Source organism: Aythya ferina (genome assembly GCF_964211825.1).
Source record: "Aythya ferina genome assembly, chromosome: 19".
NCBI lineage: Eukaryota > Metazoa > Chordata > Aves > Anseriformes > Anatidae > Aythya > Aythya ferina.
In genome coordinates this window covers 4,460,192-4,481,658 of record NC_140309.1, presented here as the reverse complement: position 1 = coordinate 4,481,658, position 21,467 = coordinate 4,460,192, and the positions used below count along the sequence as shown (strand labels likewise).

Sequence of the window (21,467 nt, the reverse complement as noted above, 5' to 3'; positions counted from 1 at the left end):
GGGAATCCGCTGGGTTTTCCTGCACGGCCAGCCAGGTCCTTCAGCTCCCCCAGGATGAGACCAGCCCTGGGCAGCCTCGTTGCTTGCTGAGACTCGGACAACTCCCCTGGGCTGTCTGGGGCACGTCTGCGAGTGGGTGAAAAAACGGGTCTGGTACCCACCCCGAGACATCCTGCTGCCTCTGGGCTTCCAGGGAGAGGGATGGGGCAGGCTCCGGGCTCCCTGAGAGCAGCCTGGGGGATGGAGAAGCCCTCGGAGCTGATGCTCACCCTGGGGCTGGTCCTGCGGGACACTGAGAGCCCCAGGCACCCTGTGCCTGTACAGCCCAGTGCGACCAGGGGCCGGAAAAAAAGCGAGCTACATCTTATAAAGACAATGCCAAGCTCTGCTTTATTTTCATCAGTTTGATCAGTACAAAAGCAGACAGCGTATGTTTCATTTTTTTTTTCTTTTTCATTTTAATTAACACTTTACAAAGTACAAAATATACTGTCATTTGTTTTGGAACATTAGTTTTTTTTTTCTTTTTTTTTTTTTTCTGTGTATGTTTTGTGTGTTTTTGTTTTGTATTTTTTTTCCCCATACAGTACATAAATCTCAGCTTTTCAGCATAAGACCAGCAAAGAAAAGAAGCGTGTGCACTCGCTGGGAAAGCAAAGCCTCCACTTCTCAGCTCCACGCATCGCGCCCTGGGCACTGTGCTGGTTGCAGCCTGGGCCCCTCGGGCAGCAGTGGGCACAAAGGTGTCACTGCATCGGGTCCACCTGCACCTCATAGCCCCACAGCCCCCCCACAGCTCAGGGTGAGCCCCTGCCTTGTTTTGCATCAGTCTGGTAGTTAAAGGGGGGAAAAATAAAAATGTTTTTTGTTGTTTTTTTTTGTACTCCCCCAAAATGAAGGGTCCCGAGCGGGGCTGCGGGAGGTCGGGGTGCTGAGGGTGCCCCTGTCCCCAGCCCAGCCTCTGCCAGGCAGGTGGGTGTCGGGGGTCAGCAGTGGGATCTCGCTCAGTTACAGAGACAGCGGTACCTAAACAAGGGGCTTTAAGGTCCCCAAGGTCTGTGCACCCCTGGGCTGCCCCGCTGGGCCACCCGAAGCAGCCAGGGGCAAGACCCTGAGTGACACTGGGAAGATGCTGCACCAGGACCCCCTCTGCTTGCTGGAAATTTGGGGCACTGCTATGACTACGGGCAATCCTGGGCGTTTGGGGAAAATCCGGGCTGCTTCTCAAGTCCAAAAGAAGGGGGGGAGAGATGCTGAGTGCTGCTGAAGCCAGGTGAGACACCAAGGGGGTGGCGGTGCCCTCCGGCTGCTGACCCGCACCCAGACGGTGTGACACTGCCCCGTGCAGTGCAGCTGCAGCGTGAGCCCAGAATTACCCCAGGGCTGACAGCACAGTGCATGTCAGCCCCAGGAACCAACCCAAAATCTGTCCCTAAGCACCGATGGGGATGATCGGGTTCCTCCATTCAACGCCATCCCCCAAATTAACCCCTCAGGTGCATTACGGTGCCCTAAGAGCAGGAGACAAGCGACAGGACCAAGCAAGGGCATTGCACCCCCTGGGTTTAGTGGGAAAAAAAAAACACCGGGAGAACAGGCGGGTGTGCAGCTAGTGGAGGTGGAGGGAGACAGACGGCTTGTCCAGAGGCTCAGACAGGGCATCCACATCAGGGCCCTGCTGCAGGTCCCTGCCAGGCCACCCCTCGCCTGTCCCACCCCACGTAACGCCATCCTCACAGCCCCACTGCCCGCAGCCATGGGGCCAGCACCGGGGTGTCAGCAGCAGCGAGGTTTTGGGGTTTACAAATGGGGACCAGGGCTGGACTCAGCAGCACGCTGCCCCAGGAGGGAAGCCGCTGAGGTTCGCACCCTAAAGGAGATGTTCAAACCCCAGCGGGTTCTCCAGCACCAAGACTGACCGAAAGGAGCAGAACCGCTTGTTCCCCCTGACACCACCCAAGCATCCTGCCCCCAGCAGCCCTGCAGCCGTAGCAAAACCCACTGGGTCACTTTGCTGATCTGAACAATTCAAAAACAATCACAAGCCAGGCATCAAAACTAATTACAAGAAATAATGAAGGGCAGTGGGGTTTTTCCCCTAGGTCCCAAGAACACAGCTCCCCGCCTCTTCCTTTGGCTCCGCACGGCGAACGCTCCCCAGCTTCTCTCACCAGCGGAGCCCTCGTGCTGCCGGCAGCCACACTGGGACAGCAGCAGCATTCCCACAAAGGGCAGGGTACTCGGAAAACTACATTTTTTCAAGTTACAAAAGAGCTGGTAGGAATCCTTTGGGGGAAAGAAAAGGCTTAGTACTGCTGTCGCAGGAGGGTTCAGGTCCTTGAGGCGCTGAGATGGCAGCAGGGAGGTGGGGGCAGCAGGGCCCTGACTCCAACTCCCTCCCAAATGCGCCATGCAAGCACCATTGCCTCTGCCACATCTGCAACAAGGGGAAAAATCCAGTCGAGCCACAAAATGAAGGAGGAACGGAGCCACTTTTTGGCATCAGGGTGGGGCGGACGCTGGCACAGCTACTGGAGAGGGACCTGCAGCACTCCATGGCTCTCAAACCAACAGCCCTGCTGTGCTGATCCCAGCCACACCATCCGTCCCCAGTCCCAAACCCACCCCCAGATTATTTACAAAACAGAGGGGATGACAGAGTGAGGGAAGGCTATGAGCTGTGGTCTGAAGGTAGCCTTCAGTCCCAGCCCTCAGCGTAGGAGTTAGCTTCCCAACCAGCAGGAGAAATGGCTGGTGCTGTCTAGAGAGACCAAGAGAGGGACTTCTTGGCTATCTGTGTTCCAAAGAGGTATGTTTCCCTGCACATTCACACCCTAAAATTATAATACACTTTGCTTGATACATACTTCATTTATTTCCCCTGCCAAAAACAGGGTCTGTGCATTGCTCCACGTTCACCAGAGCTTCTGCAGGGGCAGCTGCAGCAGCGTGAGCAGCCTCCAGTGCTTGTGCTGTATTGCAAACACTTCTCTTCCCCTGTGCTAATTAGAGCTGGTATTTAAACCGAGTTGTGCTTAATGAAGATTAAGTGAAGAAGGAGGCAGGGGGATGGAAAGGGCCTGAAGGCAGCAGAGGGACTCAGGATTCATGGTCGAGGTCCCACAGCCCGTGCTGGGTGAAGCACCCCGAGCATTTCCACCTGGGCTCTGCCCCCACAAAGCCCACGGGGTATCGCTGGCCCTGACACGGACAGCCCACAGGGGGATGGACAGACAGACAGATGAGTGTGTGGGGAGGAGGTATCTAAATCTGCGAGGCAGATCTGCACATCTCGGCCAATGTAAACACACCCCAGCACGCGCGGTACGACGTAAATACTATTTGGCAAAAGGCTTACTGGGTTTTACTCTCTAGCAGGTAATAAAAGTTTAATCCAGTCCAGCATTTGCAGTCAGGATGGGACCAGGTAAGTGAGATGCCTTAAGCTGCTTACTGGAGATGTCCACAGCAGCAGTAATAACAGAAAGAAAAGAAATCCCCACCAGGAAACGATTTCTTGTCCATCACCGAATGCTGCAGCAAGACACTTCTGCTCAGGAGCTGGCAGCTGCTGCTCAGGCTCGGTCTCCTCCCGTGTTGCCACCAGAAACCAGTGCTCACCCAGCGACAAGGCAGGAGCTGCTCGCATTGAAGCAGTGCCAGAGGAGCACCAACACGGGACCTTGTGTCCTTCTCCAAGGATCTGCTGCCTCCGAGCACACGGAGACCCGCGGAGGCTGTCCCCAGGGCAGAGGCTGCACATCGGAGGATTTCTGAGGACTGGGGCTTTGGGAGGGGCCCTGGCAGCACAGCTGGGACCGGGACGAAGGTGTCCCCGGGGAATGAGAGGGGAGCTGGGCAGGGAGAGGAGCTCTGCTTGGGTCAAATTGGAGAAAGAACAGAAATGGTTTTGTGCTCACGACAAACGAGCGAAACCGCATACCTTCATATTTGCTCAAGTCCAAAGGAAATGACAAATGCCCTTCACACCAGTCAGTGCCCCAGCCATCCCCTCCCTTCCTCCTGCAGGGAAACGTCCCCGGGGCTGCTGCGGGTCAGCACGGACCAAGAAGGTGGCCCCAGGGCAGGCAGGAGAGTAACGGGAAAGCGTCCGACACCGACAGGTCTGTGTTAGGGCCCAGGGTCAGTTCATCTCCCCCCTCAGCAGCATTCTCCACCCGTGCCCATGGCGTTGGTAACACTGAGCCTGGAGTTCAAAGCCAGCCTGGAAGCAGCAGCGCGGCGTTTACACGACGAATGCCCTTTATAAACGGTGTTGCCAGCGAGTCAGTCCCAGTGCTAACATCACCCACTGCAGGAGCCACAGTCTGCTCCAGCCAAATCCAAATGCTTCTGCTAAGGGCTCCTATGCAAGGATTATCGCACGCCACTCAGAGCACCACGCTTCAGAAACTCCATCACCTGCAAACCAAACTGACTCCAGTGTCCAAGAAGAAGCAGAAAGCTGCACGAGGCTGCTGACGGGTGCAGTTATGGGACTTGGAGGAGCCGAAGGGCAAGCGGCCAGGAAGCATTTGGTGCAGTGTGACTGCGGGACAGGGGTTGGGGTGAGAGCCTTTTCCCACCCAGAGCCTTCCAAACGCTCTCCTGGCCAGCAGGGAAGTCTGATGACGAGATGCAAAGCCCACGCGTTTCCAGTTACCGAGTTCAGGCAGCCTCTGTCACTCGTAACAGGATAAAACCCTCCTCCACATCCATCTATTTAAAAGTAACCCACTGAGTTAATAACCCACCGATTTAAAGCTCCTCAGGTCAACAAACACAAGCTACCCAATAAATACCAGACATTCGCAGTGGCCGTGGGTTGCCTTCAGGCCACCAACCCACCAAAACCCGCACCTCCTCTGCCCAAACTGCCCTCTAGATGAAAACAGAAACCCCAGATCAGCCAGGGACCCACACAGGCAGCCCCGCACAGAGACGCTGAAGCATTCAGGACAGCAACTAAAAATGAAAAAAGGAGCATTTTTTTCTAAAGTCTTTGTGCTTGAGGCACCGAACTGAAGAGGAGCAGGGCGTTTCTGAGGCAGGCAGGGAAACCCAGCACTGCGGCTGCACCGTGCTGCGCACTGGGGTTGGGCTCTGCCTGCCCACAGCAAGCGGAGGAGCCGCAGCTCTGCTCCGTTTCTTTGCTAGAAACGTGTCAAGAAATCCAGAGTATAACTAAGTATTCGTATTGCCTATATACTTGAATTAAAAATATATGGTGAGTAAATGTGTGTGTACGGCACTTACTGCCTGTGCCCGGAGCACACACACAGGTACTCACGCGGTATATATTAACCTATATTGCTCAAGTATATATGCTATGTACAGTATACAGCCATACAAACAGAAAACACGGGCATTTCTACATGTGTACAACAGGGACATACTATTCCTACAGAAACACTATACACTTCTCTATGAACATACGCGCACTCTTGCACAGTAGAAAGGAACTTGCAGCCAAAATCTAACCGTGCGGAGAAAGACAAAAAACCCCAGGCAGTAACACACAGCATGAGAAAAGTTTCAATTGCTAAGAAACGAAGGCCTCGGAGAAGCAAGGAGGGTGAGTGAGGGCTGCTTCCTCCTCCCCTGCCCACCCCTCCTTGCAGGGCTGGAAATGCGCTTTGCATTGCGCCGTTTGGTGAAGTTTTGTGCACCAAGAGGAACTCCGGGGGCACAGGGGGTCCTGCAGGGCTGAGGGGTCCCTGATCAGCAGCAACCACGGCCGTAAAGAGAGAAAACGCCAAGAAGATGAGCACGGAGGCTTGGACACAGCGTGGGCAGCTGGCACCTAACCTTGGTTTTCAGTGCTGCAGACTCCCAGCCGTACTCTGTGCCATGGGGATGTTTTCCTCCTTTTATCCAGAGTGGCAAAGAACCAGCACAATGCCAGGGACGTGCAGAGACGTGAGTATCGTAAGGCATTACAAAACAAAAAGACCCTTCCATTTTCCCCCACCCCAAAGTGCTGGCGAGGAGTGTCAGGCAGCTTCAAGAGCCACTGCTTTGAGCTCATTAAGTGTGCTCATTAAGTGCGATATTATTGTTATTTTTTTTAACAAAGTCTCCACAGCCCCTGTCTTGCCTTAGCCTCGTATCGATGTTCTCACAAGTAACACCAGATCCCAAGTTGGTGCTGATCTGAACCACACGCAGGGTCAGCCCCGTTCCCAGCACCGCAGCGAGGCAGGGAGCACCAGAAGGAATTGCCCCTCGTCGCCTGAAACCATCCACTTGGTTATCAAGACAGAAAGAGGAAATAAAAATGTGACTCCGAGGATGATGGTGGACACAGGAAGGCCCCCAAGGGCTTTTCCACCTTGTGACATTGTCAGGGCGGGACATCAACCTGCTTTGTGACTTTCTGAAGCGCCCCGGAGACATCCACAGATTTCACAGATTTAAGGCTGACTCCCTCAGGGAAAGAAGAGGAAAATGTAAATGAATAAAAAACACCCTCTAGAATAGCCTGAGTGCAAAATTTAAAAAATAATACAATAAAATAAAAACTAACTTTTTTTTTTTTTTGCTTTCTCTTAAGGCTCAGTAAAGCTGCTGCTCATTTCAAGTAATCCCTTAGTGTCAACGTCGCGGCCCTCAGCAAGCGGCACTGGCACATGGGGAGGCCAACGCACGCTGCCCTCTGATGCACAAAGGGGCCAAATGCCCATTTTGTCAGTGGCTGGTGGAGCCCAGGACCGTGCACAGGACCTGTCCCCTTGGCACTGTCCTTGCACGCAGGGAAAGCTCAGGCTCGACTCAGCTGACCAGAAGCTCTGGTGGCAAGCAGTGCACTGTGCTGCCTTCCATCTCCAGAATGGCCCCACAAACATCCCAACTTGCCACCCCACAGAGAAACCTGTCAACGCTTTATGTGGTGAAAAGCTCCCGAGCACCCTGCCACAACCTTCAGCTCAGCTCACGGCTGCCAATGCCACACAGACTCAGCTAAAACATCTCTGTTTTGCTTTGTAATTTTTCTAATATTGCACCGCACGGCCTGTGCCAGCATCCTCACGGCACGTGGCAGGAAACCGAAGCATCGTTGTGAGCAAACATCCATGGTGCCACACCGGGAATAATCTTTTAGTCCAGAAATCTGGAGTGACTGCAGGTATCACAGGGCAACTCTGAAAACCCACGTAAAGGAACAGCGAAACACACTGCTGGGTAAAGCATTAAACGTGTGCCCAAGTGCTCTGGGATGCTTTAATGCAGTTGGGGCCTAGAAATAAAAGTTACCCATGATTTTGTTTGTGGATGCTCCGATTCCCTGCCCAGCTGCCACACAACACCACACTGATCAGGAAACAAAGGGATTTGAAGCTCAATGTCTGGGTCCAGCAGCACCAGAAAGCACAAATATAAATCAAATTTATCTCAGCCCTCCAGTGCCATGAAAGGAGAACTAACCAGCAAGCCGTACACCAGTGTGAGTGCCTGCATGTCCTGCACCCCGCTATAAACCCGGCTGCGTGTCCTACACACCAACACAATCCATGCCCACAGCGCGATCCCAAGAGCTTGCGCACTGCCTGCAGCTTCATGCAAAACCCTGCGAGATGCAGCCTCACAAAATCCATGCTAGAGGCTGTCTCGTCAGTAAGTCCTCATTACAACTCTGAGACCGCTACTTCTTCACGTCAAAGGCAGGAAGAAGCCCAGGAACACAAGAAATACTTGAGCTCCTCGCTGTAGAAGCAGAGGCCTGCAGGTGAAGGCCTCCTGCTCTCCTGCTGCTGGTCAGTGCTGTCCCCTGTGGCACCTCAGCGCTTTGGCCCTGCCACCTCGGAGCTGTGACATGAGGCAGACACAAACATGCCCCAGGGGAAGAGCCGTGTCACCTGCCTGTGGCGGGGCCACACAAAACACCTTGCTTTTCCGGAGCGTTCAGCACCGTGAGGCTTTCAAAGGCCTGAACCCAATGGAAAGACCCTGGGAATCGAGTCCCCAGGCAGCAGCGATTTCCACCCTGGTGATGAAGGAGCTGATAAAACCCACCGAAGGGTCCCAGCAGGGTTTGGGCACCCTCCTGGCCCTGCAGGGGACAACCACCTGCTGTGGGGCTCAGACACGACGGCCCAGGCTGTGCAGGGTAGGGGAGAAGCAGCTACTGAGGGGCCCTGGGCAATGCTTCATGCCCCCAATTAATGTCCAAAAATAGGATGGGAAAGGAACAGAGGGGATGTGAGAAGAGAAGCCTCCCTCCTCCTCTTCTGACCCTGGGGGAAAAGGGGACTGCTGTGACGTGGGGTGAAGGGACAATGGCTGCCCCCGCACAGGGGACACACTGGGAGGACACCGAGGGTGGCTGGGGAAAACTGAACTGAAACGGCCGGGTTTTGAAGCAGACAAAGCGGTGGTGGCACCACCTGGGAGGCAGGCCAGAATAACACGTCCACCCCGGGCTTTCTCCAGGCAGCCAGGCTTTGACTGCGGGGAGAAAGGAAGGCAGGGGACGACTCAGACAGTGGGATGCTCTCCCCTTTTCCAACGCCAAAGAGTTTTGTCAGGGGAAACAGAACCCACTCCCCATCCTATCTCAACATATGCAACGACGGACGGTCCTCAGAGAAAGGCTGATGCGAGGAGACAAGCCAGCACTATGCGACGTCTTTTCCGTTTAATTCCACATTTTGTAGTGTTTATGGCCCCTCTGCTCCGGCCGTGCCACCAAGCCCTCGGCAGAGCGCCCACGGCCGTGCCACCGCACTTCAGGGAGACACCGGTGTCCCCGGGGAGCTCCTTCCACACCACCAAAGGTCACCCTTCGCCTTGGGGCTGGGCCTCAGGAAACCATCTGAACTCCCTTTCCTCCTGCCCCTCATTCATAAAGAAATTTAATAAAATAACAATAATAATAATAATAATAATAATTAAAACAAAGGCTAATTGGAGCTGTTTCTGCTCAACTTTCCACAGTCTCTTTTCATGTCACTCTCTGGAATCAGATTTTTTTCAAGAAATACTGTGAGAAAAAAAGAATAATAATAATAATAATAATAATTATAATAATAAAAAGCATCTGGAACCAGCTCAGAAGATTTCTAATGCTTTTCAGCTTGACTGACTTGGAGTGCATTGACCACACCGTTTATATTTTCTTCAGGTACCTGCAAGAAAACAGAAAAAGAGAAAGGTTAGGCTCTAGCAAAAGCCAGGGTAGGATGATAATGAAGAGAGAGGCAGGAGACAAAGCCTGAAGAGCCCCAGGGTGCCAGGTGGGATGCTGGACACCTCAGCTCCATTGAGAAAGGGCTCCATCTACGAGAGACACCCTCCGGCTCCAAAGTGCTGATGCATGGCTCCCATAGGAGCAAGTGTTTTAAGTGAGAGCTGGCTATATGGTGTCTGCTGGTGGGGAGGTGACTGTTTTGGGCCTTTCCTTGCCTTCTCTTCTCCCACTCCCCTCCTCTCCCTTGCTGTTGTTGGCAAAGTACCGTGCTGGGGTGAGCAGTGCTGCCCCTGGCAGGAGGGGGAGCAGCCTCTCCCCACCCAGGACCACAGAAAACACACCACTGCCTGTGGTGCTGCCACTGGTCCAGCACTGGGTCTGGCTCAGGAGATCCACTGTCTTCCCCCAAAACACCTGAAATCTTTTAATTACCAATATGGATTCCACAGGTGGGAGGAAAGGGGAGATCCAGGTAAAGCTTTGAGCCCTCGTGGCTCATGTATCCCAGAGACTTGCTTTATGCGTCTGTATGCCAGGAGCTCGCTCGAACATGGTGCTTGTCTAAAGGATTTATACACCTGCCTGAGGCCCCACAAGGCTCTCCAGGGCATCCTACAGGTTTGGGACACACAAGCGTGGGTGGGGAGACCACATCAGGTGATGAAGGGACCGTCTGTCCAAAGAGGAAGAGGCCTGCCCATCTGTTTGTGGGGGGAGTCCCAGATGGTGCGGCACAGCACCTGAGCATTCTTACTCCGATCTTGTGATGAAACTTAACCACAGAAGTCCACACACAAAATTATTAGTGGGTGTCTGTTCACACTTGCTGCAGGAAAAATCCCTTGTAACAGAAGATGCAAAAGATCTCGGAGTGACTGTCATCGACAGAAAAGAATATCACAAGTAAAGTTAGGTGAGACAGAAAAGAGGCGTCTGACCGTTACATAAACCACAGATGACACTCAGGGGACAGGCAGCTAACAGCTCCTGGAAAGTGGAAAGGGGACTGAGGGAAAGATAAATTATCTGTGAGCTGCTGCAAGAAGCCAAAATAATTCACGTTAAGTAAGTTGAAGAAGGGACTGCTTCGTCTGTGAGGTGTTTGAGTCCTTGGCCAGGAGCACAATACCTGGATTCATTGGAGACCCTTCAGAGCTCAGACAGTGGAAATAAAACTGGGCTGTGATTTTCTGCAGGGCTTTTAACAAAACTGAGAAAAATAAAAAATAAAATAAAAAACCATGAGAAATAACAAGAAAAGCGTTCAATTTTCCAGTGGGAAGATGGAACAGGAGCCGCTAACTCTGATGATGTGTGAACAAAGGTCAGCTGGGAAAGGAAGAAAATAATCTTAAAACAACCATACAGCTATTTTTTCTGGGTTTGGAAAAAAATTCCAGCAAACATCCACCGCATGAAGTAGGACTATAAGACAGGACTCTCTGCTTCTCTTTCATTGTTTTTCCCTGTACGTTGAATACTGCAGTGGGAGATGCTGTGTGGCTCTTTGCTTCTCCAGAAGATAATGAAAAAAGACACAGGAACCCAGTTTGCAGAACATATTTCCTTAGCCAGACCCAGCAGAGGATCATCATCTCTCCATGTGATCCTTTAGGGCAGTACAGAAGCAGGAGGAAGCAGAGCTGGCTTTGACCTGCACCTCCTTGTTCAATTAAACTCGGCAGGCTGAACCTTCACTCACTGCAAAATGTTTGATGCCCTTAATGTCAAGGAAATATCAATCATACCACGAAGGTTTTGGCTTGAGTTTCTCCAGGACAGAAGTGCAAACAGTTTTGATTTGTAGGCAAACATCCTGGTTTGCTACCAGTGGAGAAGTCCTTCCCATCTCTGCCACTTACAGAAGATCCCTAAACCAGGGCAACTGGTGCAGAACGTCCACTCGCCAGCCAGAGGGCAGATCAAAGCATCCACGAAAGGCGAAGTAAAGCTCCAGACTACCTCCCAGACACTGCTTCAGCCTCATCGGATACAAAATACTGGTGAAGAAGAGCAAGACACCTCCCAGCATGAGGCAATGAGAGCAGAGCACCTGGAAAAGCTAAAAGGGACCCTTCTCACTTGCTCTCTCTAGACATACCCTAGAGGGAGCTGGAAACCATAGCTCTCTCCAGCCCAACCCTACATATCACACCAGAGACCTGGAGGTTCCCATCCCAGCAGCATCTCCCAAAAAGATCTCTTCTCAAGCTCAGCTCCTGGTTTCCAGAGCACACTTCTACTGCTACAGCAATGCAGAGACCTGAATATTAACAGCCAGGTCAAATAAAAAAATACGCAACAAAAAACACCTTAAGATGCACAGCAGGAAAAAGATCAGGTCAAGGGGAACAACTTTTTTTATAAAGCACTCTAAACTGTTGACAACAAATACTGAATGACCTTAAATAAAGAAAGAGAGGATGCAGAGAAAGGATTCAGGATGCTTTTAGACCTTGAGAAATGCCACTAGAAGTCAAGGTGTTTGTGTAGCAAAAAAATAGTGTAAAGTTAGGGAAAATGCCAGAATCTAGGTGAGGTTCTTGGCTAACCAAACCAGCCTAGAGCCAGAAAGTGCACAGCCCAGCCACTGCTTCTGGAGCAAAGTCAAGCAAAGGAGGGCTTGAAATGCACCAGCATCCAACATGTTTTGGTGAAAGGTTTTGACAGCTAGAAAGGCACCAACTGGATGAAAAGGCTTTTAAAACTGTAAGAAAAAAAACAAACAAACAAACAAAAAAAAAAAAAAACAACCAAACAAACAAGTAGCAAAAAAAAAAGGATTAAATACTGATTTGAGGAAGGGAGATCTGTAAGACCTTAATGTGTGGCCAAAATAGCACCTTGCCAGCTGCTCGGAAGCAGGGAGCTGCTGGGCTTGGAGGCAGCAGGGAGAGACACTTTTAAAAGGCGGAGCTGCTGCAGAGTCATCACAATTGTATGGCACAAGTTTTAAGTGAAAAATCTATTTTCAGCAGCAGGGTTTAGCTCTCCAGATATCGCTTGACAATTAGAAGCACTCTGCACCCTGTGTCCTGCACAGAAAGCATGCTCCTGTGGCCACAACAACAGGTAGGAATGTGAGGCAAAGCTAACAGTATTGATTTTAAAATGGTGTTTTATTAGCTTATCTTATCAGCACAGTTAATATTCAAGAAAATAAGACAAACATATATAACACTCTGACCTTTGCTATCTAGAATAATATTTACCTTTTACTCTTTACACATATGACCTACGGGCTGCAAATGGTTCATGCCAGCTGTGAAAAACCAAAGTAATTAGCTGAAGAAAAAACAGTGCAAAAAAAAACCCCTTGAACTCCTTGGAGCCCTTCTACAGGTCAAAAGCAGGGCCTGGACAGTGAATTTAAGTGATAAAAGGAGACAGTGATAAAAGGAGAAGTATAATGCAATAAAGGGCACATTTAAGAAAACAAAAAGCACAAAACAGCAGAGTTTTGTGAGTTTTGTTAGTGTGTAGGCTACTGACTCCCTCCATAAAGACTTGAGGAACAGGCTCCATGTCAAATGCCATCCCACTCACAGGCACAGGTGTAGCAATCTTCCCTTTTCAGGGAAATTCCTCGTTTTTGAGGGTGTCCTATAAAGCTGAAGGAAGGAGCAGAGGTAGGCCCAATGCCTAAAAGGTAAAATGTCTGCTGATATAAAAGAGAAGAGAGCCTCACATGAACGACAAGACAATGCCTGCGCTGCAACTGCTACAAATGCTCCCAAAAACATGGCCTCAAAATCACCTGCCTTTGCCCTGCTGCCACTTATTACTCCTTACGGAAGGTCTACACCAGGAGAAGGACAGAGCAGGAAGAGCAGAGCTAGTCCTGACTCACAGATGGATCTCAAACCACAGAGGTTAGGGCCACGCAGGCAGCAGGAGATGAAGGCAGCAGGGTGCTGTTGGTGCAAGACGGTTCCCCCACAAATGCACCACGCTCTGGAGAGCCTGCCACCTCTGACCACGACTGTAGGAAAATGGAGAGGGTTGGTTCCTGTTTCTAACGAAGGACAGTGATGCACTGGAAGAGATTGGGAAGGTCAGGAAGTCTCCATGATTCTCCAAGAATGACAATCCCTCATAAGGTTTTACCTCAGGGTAGGACTGAGCTTGGTTCAGAAGCCTGTGACACAGGGCCACTGCATCACAGCAAAGGCCCCTCCACGAGTTCTCTGGATGGGAAATGTTATTCTCATCATGGTTTTTCTCCCAGGAGAAAGGACCAAAAGACCTCCTGTGCCCCAAAGAAGCTGCCTTAAGACTCACCAACGCGTGATCAAACTTAAAAGTACTGATGTAGTAGGCTGGGATGTCAGCTGCGGCCAAAGGCTCAGAAATCTGAGCGACAATTCCACATTCATCTGTAGGGAAGATAAAAAAAAAAAAAAGAGTGAGTGTCCATTTCACTGATACAAATTTAACATCTCAACCGGATCCTAAGCTAACATAATAAAATATTGCATACTTAGGGGACTGGCAAGCTCTATCAATTAAATATGCTGGGCCATTTCTACATATTTTGCCTCTGAGATGCATTAAAAGAAGGTGCATGAAAATTTCCTTCTTGCATCATTTTTTGTGTCTGGTGTAGAAGAAAGTATTAAATAGTACCAAAAAAAAAAAAAAAGAAAAAGAAAGAAATTTTCAGAAATTTTCTTGAAGCCTGTATTTTGGAATTGTTACAGAAACCACGGGATGGAGCCCCAGTGTTTCCTGACTATCCCATCTTTATTGCAGAACTAAGATTGGACTTCTTTATAATTGTAGGAGACGTGAAAATAACAGGAATACTTCTGCAGATGTGATGTATTTGCTCTGTGCTACTTAGGTCCAACACTCTTTTGAGTAGAGAAAACGTTTGAAGCACTGGAAGTGAAATAGGTCTGTGAATAGGACCCTTGCTTGGACTGCTATAACTCAATGCTCAATCTACTAAGGCCCCAGAGTTGCCCAAGGATTGCACTGGATTACAACAGTGCTTTCTGACTGCTGCTTTCAGTAATCTACAATGCATTCCCTTGCCACCTTTTAGTTCATTTTTAATTTCTAAACAGAGACCTAGCTGCATGTACCTCCAAAGTCCCACAGATGAATGTAATTTAGATGGAGCTGTCAAGCATGTAGCACTTCAGGACTATACCTGGAAGTCTAACTTATCAGGTAGGAGTCAGACTCTACCTATTTGAAAACCTCAGCTTGCAAAGTCAGGTTAAGCTGCTGGCTCTCAAAAAGCCTCACTCACAGATGGATTTTTCCATCACCTTTGAAGGCCCCGAGGCAAGTGACTACCTGTGCACCAACTGATCCCCCAAATGTTTACTTACCGAAGCCAAGAGGCTGCCCACCAATCCGCACCATCTTCCAGAGTTCACCAGATGCACTTGTAAACAACAAATTATTAGGAAATCTGCAAAAGAAAAGGAACACCAAACGCAGCAATTAAAACACAGCGGTGTGTCAGATTCTGCCTGTGGGGATGCTGCTGTTCCTGTATCCCTGCCCTGCTTGAAGCCAGCAATAGCAGCAGCAGCAGCTTGGTGAAACTGAGAAAAGTCAGGGCAAGCGGTACAGGTGCACCTGCCTGCCCCTCCAGATGTCCTACACTGAATAAGCTTCTGATGCTGGAAGCGTGCACAGGCACTCAGTGAGGCACAAGAAAGAATTCCTAAGCAACAGGCCGTGCCCCAGCTTTAAAAACCTTAAGACTTTTAATCTGAATGTTTGACTTGAGCTGCATTTCAAAGCACCTAGGGGTGGCTGATGCTTCCAGACACACTGTCTTTGGTATGTGACAGCACCCAATGTTTTTGTGTCTGAGCATCATCAGTGCTTTTTTCCGTACCATCCCCGGGAGGCCCCTGGGATCCCCACAGAGATCCCAGTTCTGTAGTGAGGAAAGAAGGCCGGTTGTTGGCTATGTGACTTGCCCGAGGTCAAGCAGGCGGTGTGTGACAGAGAAGGAACTGGCCAGCCCGGTTCCCCAAGTGCCAGGCTGCTGCTCCAAGCCTCAGGCCTCTCTTGAAGGCAGACAGAGGTTTACCCCAATTAAGGTTGAAGAAACTTTCAAGAGGGCAATTAATAGTTTGCACAACAAGTCCCTAGGGCAGTCAAGAATCAAACCAAGCACTGCACTGTGTGTCAAAGGCAAACCTATGCATTGCATCTCAGTGCAGCTCGCTGTCTAGCCTCTAGACCTCAGAGACTCCTGTGACGTGGAGCTGCAGAAGTACACACACACAAACAGGCTGATATTCGTTCCCCAGCTGACTTTTTGCCTTGCCAGACAAACGAGCCATGGGCTCCCGCTGCACAGGGATGACTCAGTACATTATCATCACAACGAGACTGCACCAAGCCCAGCCATGTGTGAAAGTGAAGTGGGAGGACAGTGTCACCAAAGTACCCACCCCACTCTCAGTTTTTGGCAGTAAACCTACAACCACATACACCAGATTTTTTTGGTTTTTGCTCTCAAAATTACAAGTAATGAACAATGGAATAAAATTTGCAAAACCACTTTGCTCCAGTGTCCCTCTTGCAAAGTGAGACAGCTCTTGGGATCCTACATTACTCTGGATTATTACTTCACCAAGGGCTTGGACAGACAAGCCCAAAATTCTGGACCTGGATCAACATGCCAGACTTCTCTCAGTAAAGTGACAGGATGCACAGGAATGTGACAGCCACACAATGAGGCTCCCCACAATTAACATGTAGGAGCTCAAATGACTTCCCGCTCCTTTGAGAACATCACAGGTGTTTTTTGGGAGCTGAGAAGACCCTACGACCAAAGCTCACCTCTGCTGTGTCTGGACATCCATGACCAAGGAGATGTAACCCTCAATGAGAGAAAAGGAGAAAAAGCGAATGTGTCCCGAGTCTTCGTTGCCGACCACCGAGTCTTTTACTCTGAAGGAACAGAAAAGATCAACATTAGCTGTGGCTAGAAGATCAAAGGAAGGCTTTTAAAGCAGATACAGCCTGTGAAACTAGAGATGTTCATACACTGACTTAGGGAAGTGACAGTGAGTACCGTCACATCACACTGCTTTGCATTTTCTTGATTTTGCAGGGGAAGAATTCCCAGTCCTCACAACTGACCAAACTCTCCCACCCCTGCCCCAGGTCCCTCCTGTAGGAGAGCAGTGGGCCAGGAGCTGCAGGCACCAGAAGGGTGCAGCATAACCAGCCGTATACCCTTTGGATTTGCAGCATATGGATTCCATTGCTACTTTTAGATTAAGTCTGAAAAGGCTCACCTCTGCAAAGCCAAAAAAAAAAGAAAAAAAAAAAAGCCGAAGTCTTTGGGCACCCTCAATCTCCTGCTTGCCTTCCACCTGTCAGGACAACCCTCCCAGGCCTGTAAAAGCTCCCTCCTCTCCCTTCCTAAATGCAAGACACCAAAACAGTGTAAGCAGATCTCAGAGCATCTGAGAGGAGCAATGCAAATTTGTGTCTCCACACACCAGCCATGCCTCCCCGGGGAGCCTGTCTCCCTGCCACGACCTACCCATTGGAGTAAAACATGACATCCATTAGGAGTGTAGCAACAGTGGGAAGGGTATCTGGATCCAGGCTGGTGACGCAGAACATATTACTCGGACTGGAAAGGGGATGAATGACAGGCCTCTGAACTGGAAGAGACACACAGACACGCACAGCTATGAAGCCACACCTGCAGCAGGTTCACATCCCACCAGACATTATCCATGCACACGCAGAGAAAACTGGCAGTGTTTTTAAGGTAAAAGCAGAAATTTTCTCATTACTGAAGCCCCATGGGCTCTCAGACAGGGACCAAGGAGCCTGAGGACAACCTCCTCTTGCAGCATCCTCCCCGAGGTGTGGGCTGAGGGCATCCCAAGTACCCTGCCCTGCATGGAGGACGGGTCAGCTCTCCGCTCAGAGGGGCTTTCAGGCCACCGGGTGCACCCACAGGAAACCAGGGGCAGCTAAAGGTGGCAAGACAAACTGTAAAGCAGAAAAAAATTCAGGCTTCCACCATTTGAAAGGACTATGGAAGGCATTTCTCTGGCTGTGGTTGCTGGCAGTACGCCCTCTTTTCCCTCCTTTCCCAAGGCCCGTTTTGCTCTAACACTGACAAAAATTAAAAACCAGCTGACACACAGCAGCTTTGCAATCACACTTGCAGCCAGTGGCTATGGAGCAGCCAGTATTTATGCACTGAACTGTTAAACAGCAAAACAGCAAATTGCATACCTGTGCTGTTCACTGTGCCTTTCCTTCATGCTTTTGTGTAAGGCTCATTTTCTTAAGAAGATGATCTACAGCTATCGAGTGATGAGGCTGAGTGGCACTTCAAAACAAATGATCCCTGCTTTGTTTGCTTATGGGCACAAAACTGCACATAGGTGTGTAGGTAGACGTGTATTTAACGAGTTCCTTTCCTGATTGTGCCCTTTGCTTGATGCTTGTTCCATTACACTGGAAACATCCCAAGGTTTTGTACGGCCTAGGGCTCACTCTGGCCTTGATCCTGAGTGGTACTGAAGTGTGAAAGTTGAACAACAACGTTCTCTATGTACCAACTGCTGCAGTGCATAAACAAGCCTCTAAACAAGCTCATAAATAAGCTGTTTTCCTTTGAAATGTTAAAATGTGAAGCATGGGCTACAGACAATGTCATTTTTGCAACTGAAATGAATTGTATTTTAACCTTCTGTCCTACAAAAGGCACATCTCCTCTAGAGACATTAAACTAGCATTAAAAGCCTCAAATTCAGCAAAGCTTATCAGCATTGCTCAGAAAGTTAAGCACCTACTCAAATCCTTGGTCAAACTGGGATGGACTGAGGCATGTGTTAAGATGGTTTATTACCTTACAACAGGATAACCATCCACCAAAACGCTGAAGCCAGCTAGGAGGTAGACTCCTCACCCCCAGCACGCTGAGCCCACGCTGGTTCTTACCCAGTTTTGGTTTGACAAATCCATTTGTTATCCCAAGGTCATCGGCAGCCACTGTCTCCCCGTTCACTACTCTGAGGATGGTGAACTCAGCAGCCAGCGTGTGCATCACGAAGGGCAGGTCTCGCTCACGTACCTGAAGGTGACAACAGGGTTAGCTTGTGATGGCATGCACCAGAAGTGAGAGCATGCTGCAGGTGAGGTTACGCACTCTCAGGGCATAGGAGAGTGAACACATCATTCTGGTTTGAGCCAGCAGGTAAATAAGGATAATTGCCACCTAGATCTGTGTCTAGGGAAGCATTTTTGGTGCTTTTACTGCAAATATCGGTAGGATTAAACACCATGGTGTTCAGGTCTGTGAAGAGCCTGTGTAACTCTACAAGCTTGAAGCAGCTGGCAGTGACTAAGAGGGAGATGTTTCACCTCTCTTCCAGCATCCCCTCAAGAATTTAGCACTGCTTGTTCTTCAGCCTTGTTCCCTAAGAAAATAGATCTTATGTGGTTGTGCCCTATGTGCATGCACAAACACACATGCATGTGAGGCAGTCTGCTCATCTCCAAAACAACTTTGGAGCCTCCTGTCCATCACCAGGCAACCTGACAGCAAACACTATGTTCCTATAATGCAGAAAACCAAAGTCAGAAGGAAGGTAGAAAATGCTGCCAGTGCCAGTAAGGGAGAGACTGCAGTGTGGGCTCAGCACTCTCATTAGACACCAGATAACCCATACCAAGAAATGCCTCACGGCATTCTGAGAATGGGAAAAGCTCCTGAGATGTCAGAGAGCCCAACAGCATGGCACAGAGCTCTGGGGAAAGCAGACTTTGGTGTTCCTGCTGCTCCTCAAACACACTCTGCCCAACTGAACTTTCATTTGGTGGCAGGTGCCTGCCCGGTTTTCTCGTGTCCTCTTACCAGGATGAAGTCCGTCTGATAGGTGGAGAGCATGAACACTGAGATGTTTTGGTCAGCTAGTGGTGCTATTACTGACTTGGCAATTTTGGTCACACCAATGGGCTGGGAGCCAGAGAAGCCACCTCCACCGGACACCACGTTGAGGGCAAGCCATGTCGCATCGGCCACGCTCAAGTGTTCTGAGGATGGGAGCTCTGCAAAGAGACAGAGGGGGAGGACAGAGGTTTGGTTTAGCAGCAGAGAGAGCCACGTCCACCACCTGATTTGTATGTGGTTAGCACAGACCTCAGTGCAAGGAATGAGATGAGCTCACTTACCCAGCAAGTGTCCTGGGCATCCCACACTGCTTCACAGCCTGGTGCTGTGCTTCTTAGATAAGCCAACCACACCAACATTCACGCAGATTTCCAGGGATGACAGAGGGCATTACATGAGCCTCAGCTGTTTGCCTGGATGCTGGTGACCCACACTGCTGACATCCACGCATGGAAACAGCCTGAGGTCTTTGATTTCAGTCTTCTCTACCACCCTATTTTTCCAACTGCTTTACTCAAGCTTTTCTCCCCACCCTCCCACTTTTTTTTTTTTTTTTTTTTACTTTTCCTGCTCTAAACCCTTTTTGTTTTCTCCTGGACTTGATACGGAGGTTGATGGAGGAGCCTGGGTGCCAGTGCAAGGCTTGGGAGGTGCAGAGCAGGACCCCTGTGCATCTGCAGTCTGCTGCCTCCACCTCTAACACAGAAGCCAGGAATCCCACAGCTCTATAAGGGATGGATGGTGTAACACATGCACAAGAAATTACAAGGTGATCACACATTGAGGTAAAGGAAATTGTTTTAAGAATAACCCCAGTTCCGTTCCATTTGCTTCTAGTCTATTGTCATTAAGGTGCTCAAAATCTGTACTTAAACAACTTAATACAAATTTCTACCTGTTTTACAGAAACCTTAATGTATTAACTGCCTGTAAAACCAGACACAAACTCTGGAATGAAGGTATAACCTTCTCTAAGATTGTCTGGACTTTGGATTTTGGTTTGGCAAATTGCAGAAATAAACAGTTCAGAGCCAGAGCCAGACTCACAAATGCATAATCCCAGTTAAATCTCCTTGGCTTAAGGAACTTGACCTCAGATGCAGATTCAGCCAGCAAAGACTCAACGGAGGTCCCAGTGGAAAGCTACACACTTTGCTAGAGGTTAGAGCAGCCCAGCAGTCTGAAAACATAAATTGTCATACTGCTCTCTTGCACTCAAACCCCGACACCACAGGCACGCTGCCCCATGTCCGTACCCATGTCTCCTAATCCATCCACCCACTCCTGGCTCCTCCATGCTGTATCCTTTCCTTCTCCTTCAGTGAGGCCTCTGGGAGCTGTTTCTGTACAGCTCCACACACCATGTAATAAATTCATAACCTCACACCCCCGGAATCCCCAGGCACCACTGCTCTGAGATGAGGATAGTGCTGAAAACCCAAAAAGAACTGAATAACAAATACTGTTCGTTTTGCTCTCCTCAATAACCTCAATTGTGTGTGGCATGAAAATAACCCTGAGCAAACACACTGCAAACAGTGGGGACACTGAGGGTTCTGCTTTTGCATTTTGATGTTTAGCTTCATAGGCCAATGTTTCTTTTTTACTGAATAATCAGAGCTTGCACGGAATAAAAACTGGGCACCAGGGAGATTGGATAAGTTTGTGCATTAATCAACAGCACGTTACCTTGGAGAGACCACTGCAAGTTGCTTGCAGAAAATTATGGCAGCAAAATACCATTTGGTGATCAGATCGCCCTTCACATCAGGAAGGTACCCCGAAAACAAAGCTTACCACATCAACTGACAGGGAGAAGCTAGGGCTCAAAATAACTGCTGCTGATCTAATAAGCAGCTGACGCCTTTTTTCCTTTATTCCCATCTCTGCTCCTTGCCTGAGACACAAATAAAAAGGAGAGGAAAAAAAAAAAAAAAAAAAGATGTGTTCCTTCTTTGGACGTGTATTTGCTCCCTGGCAGCACAGAGCACGCAAGCACAGGAAAGGCACCTGCACGTCATCAGTATTTACACTTCCATTTCCCACATCCCAAAGCCATTAAAGCAGGCAGGCATCTAAACCACCACAGGGCCAAGTGGCACCTCTCCTCTCTGCAAAATCACCCCCAAAGCAGCGGGCAGGGTGGCTGCCCCATCCCTGCACTCCCTGGCCTGTCCCACCCGCAGCCGGCACATCCCCAGCACACCCCATTCTCCGAGCAACTCGCCACCAGCAGCAAGGAGAGATCACAGCTCATTTCCCAGGACAATATTCCTGCTGTGCATGGGTGACGTGATCACAGCCTGTTAAATACCAGTAAACTATTTTGGGTAGGGGATGCGATGGCAGATGCAGCATTGCTCGGTGGACAGAGGCATTACT

The 21,467-nt window shown here is 49.7% G+C and overlaps 1 protein-coding gene across 1 annotated transcript in view; it reads right to left on the bottom strand.

Annotated features, from left to right (window-relative positions):
• Positions 1–364: 364 nt before the first annotated feature.
• Positions 365–21,467, bottom strand: part of CASTOR2 (cytosolic arginine sensor for mTORC1 subunit 2) — a 127,608-nt gene continuing 106,505 nt past the window's right edge. The window contains exons 3-9 of the mRNA XM_084492920.1: positions 19,050–19,243; positions 18,134–18,266; positions 16,713–16,836; positions 16,001–16,111; positions 14,527–14,609; positions 13,469–13,563; positions 365–9,125 (exon numbers count right to left, since the gene is read on the bottom strand). Of these exons, the coding sequence (XP_084349046.1) occupies positions 9,060–9,125; positions 13,469–13,563; positions 14,527–14,609; positions 16,001–16,111; positions 16,713–16,836; positions 18,134–18,266; positions 19,050–19,243 (806 nt within the window). The 3' untranslated portion in view covers positions 365–9,059. The remainder of the gene's footprint in view (positions 9,126–13,468; positions 13,564–14,526; positions 14,610–16,000; positions 16,112–16,712; positions 16,837–18,133; positions 18,267–19,049; positions 19,244–21,467) is intronic.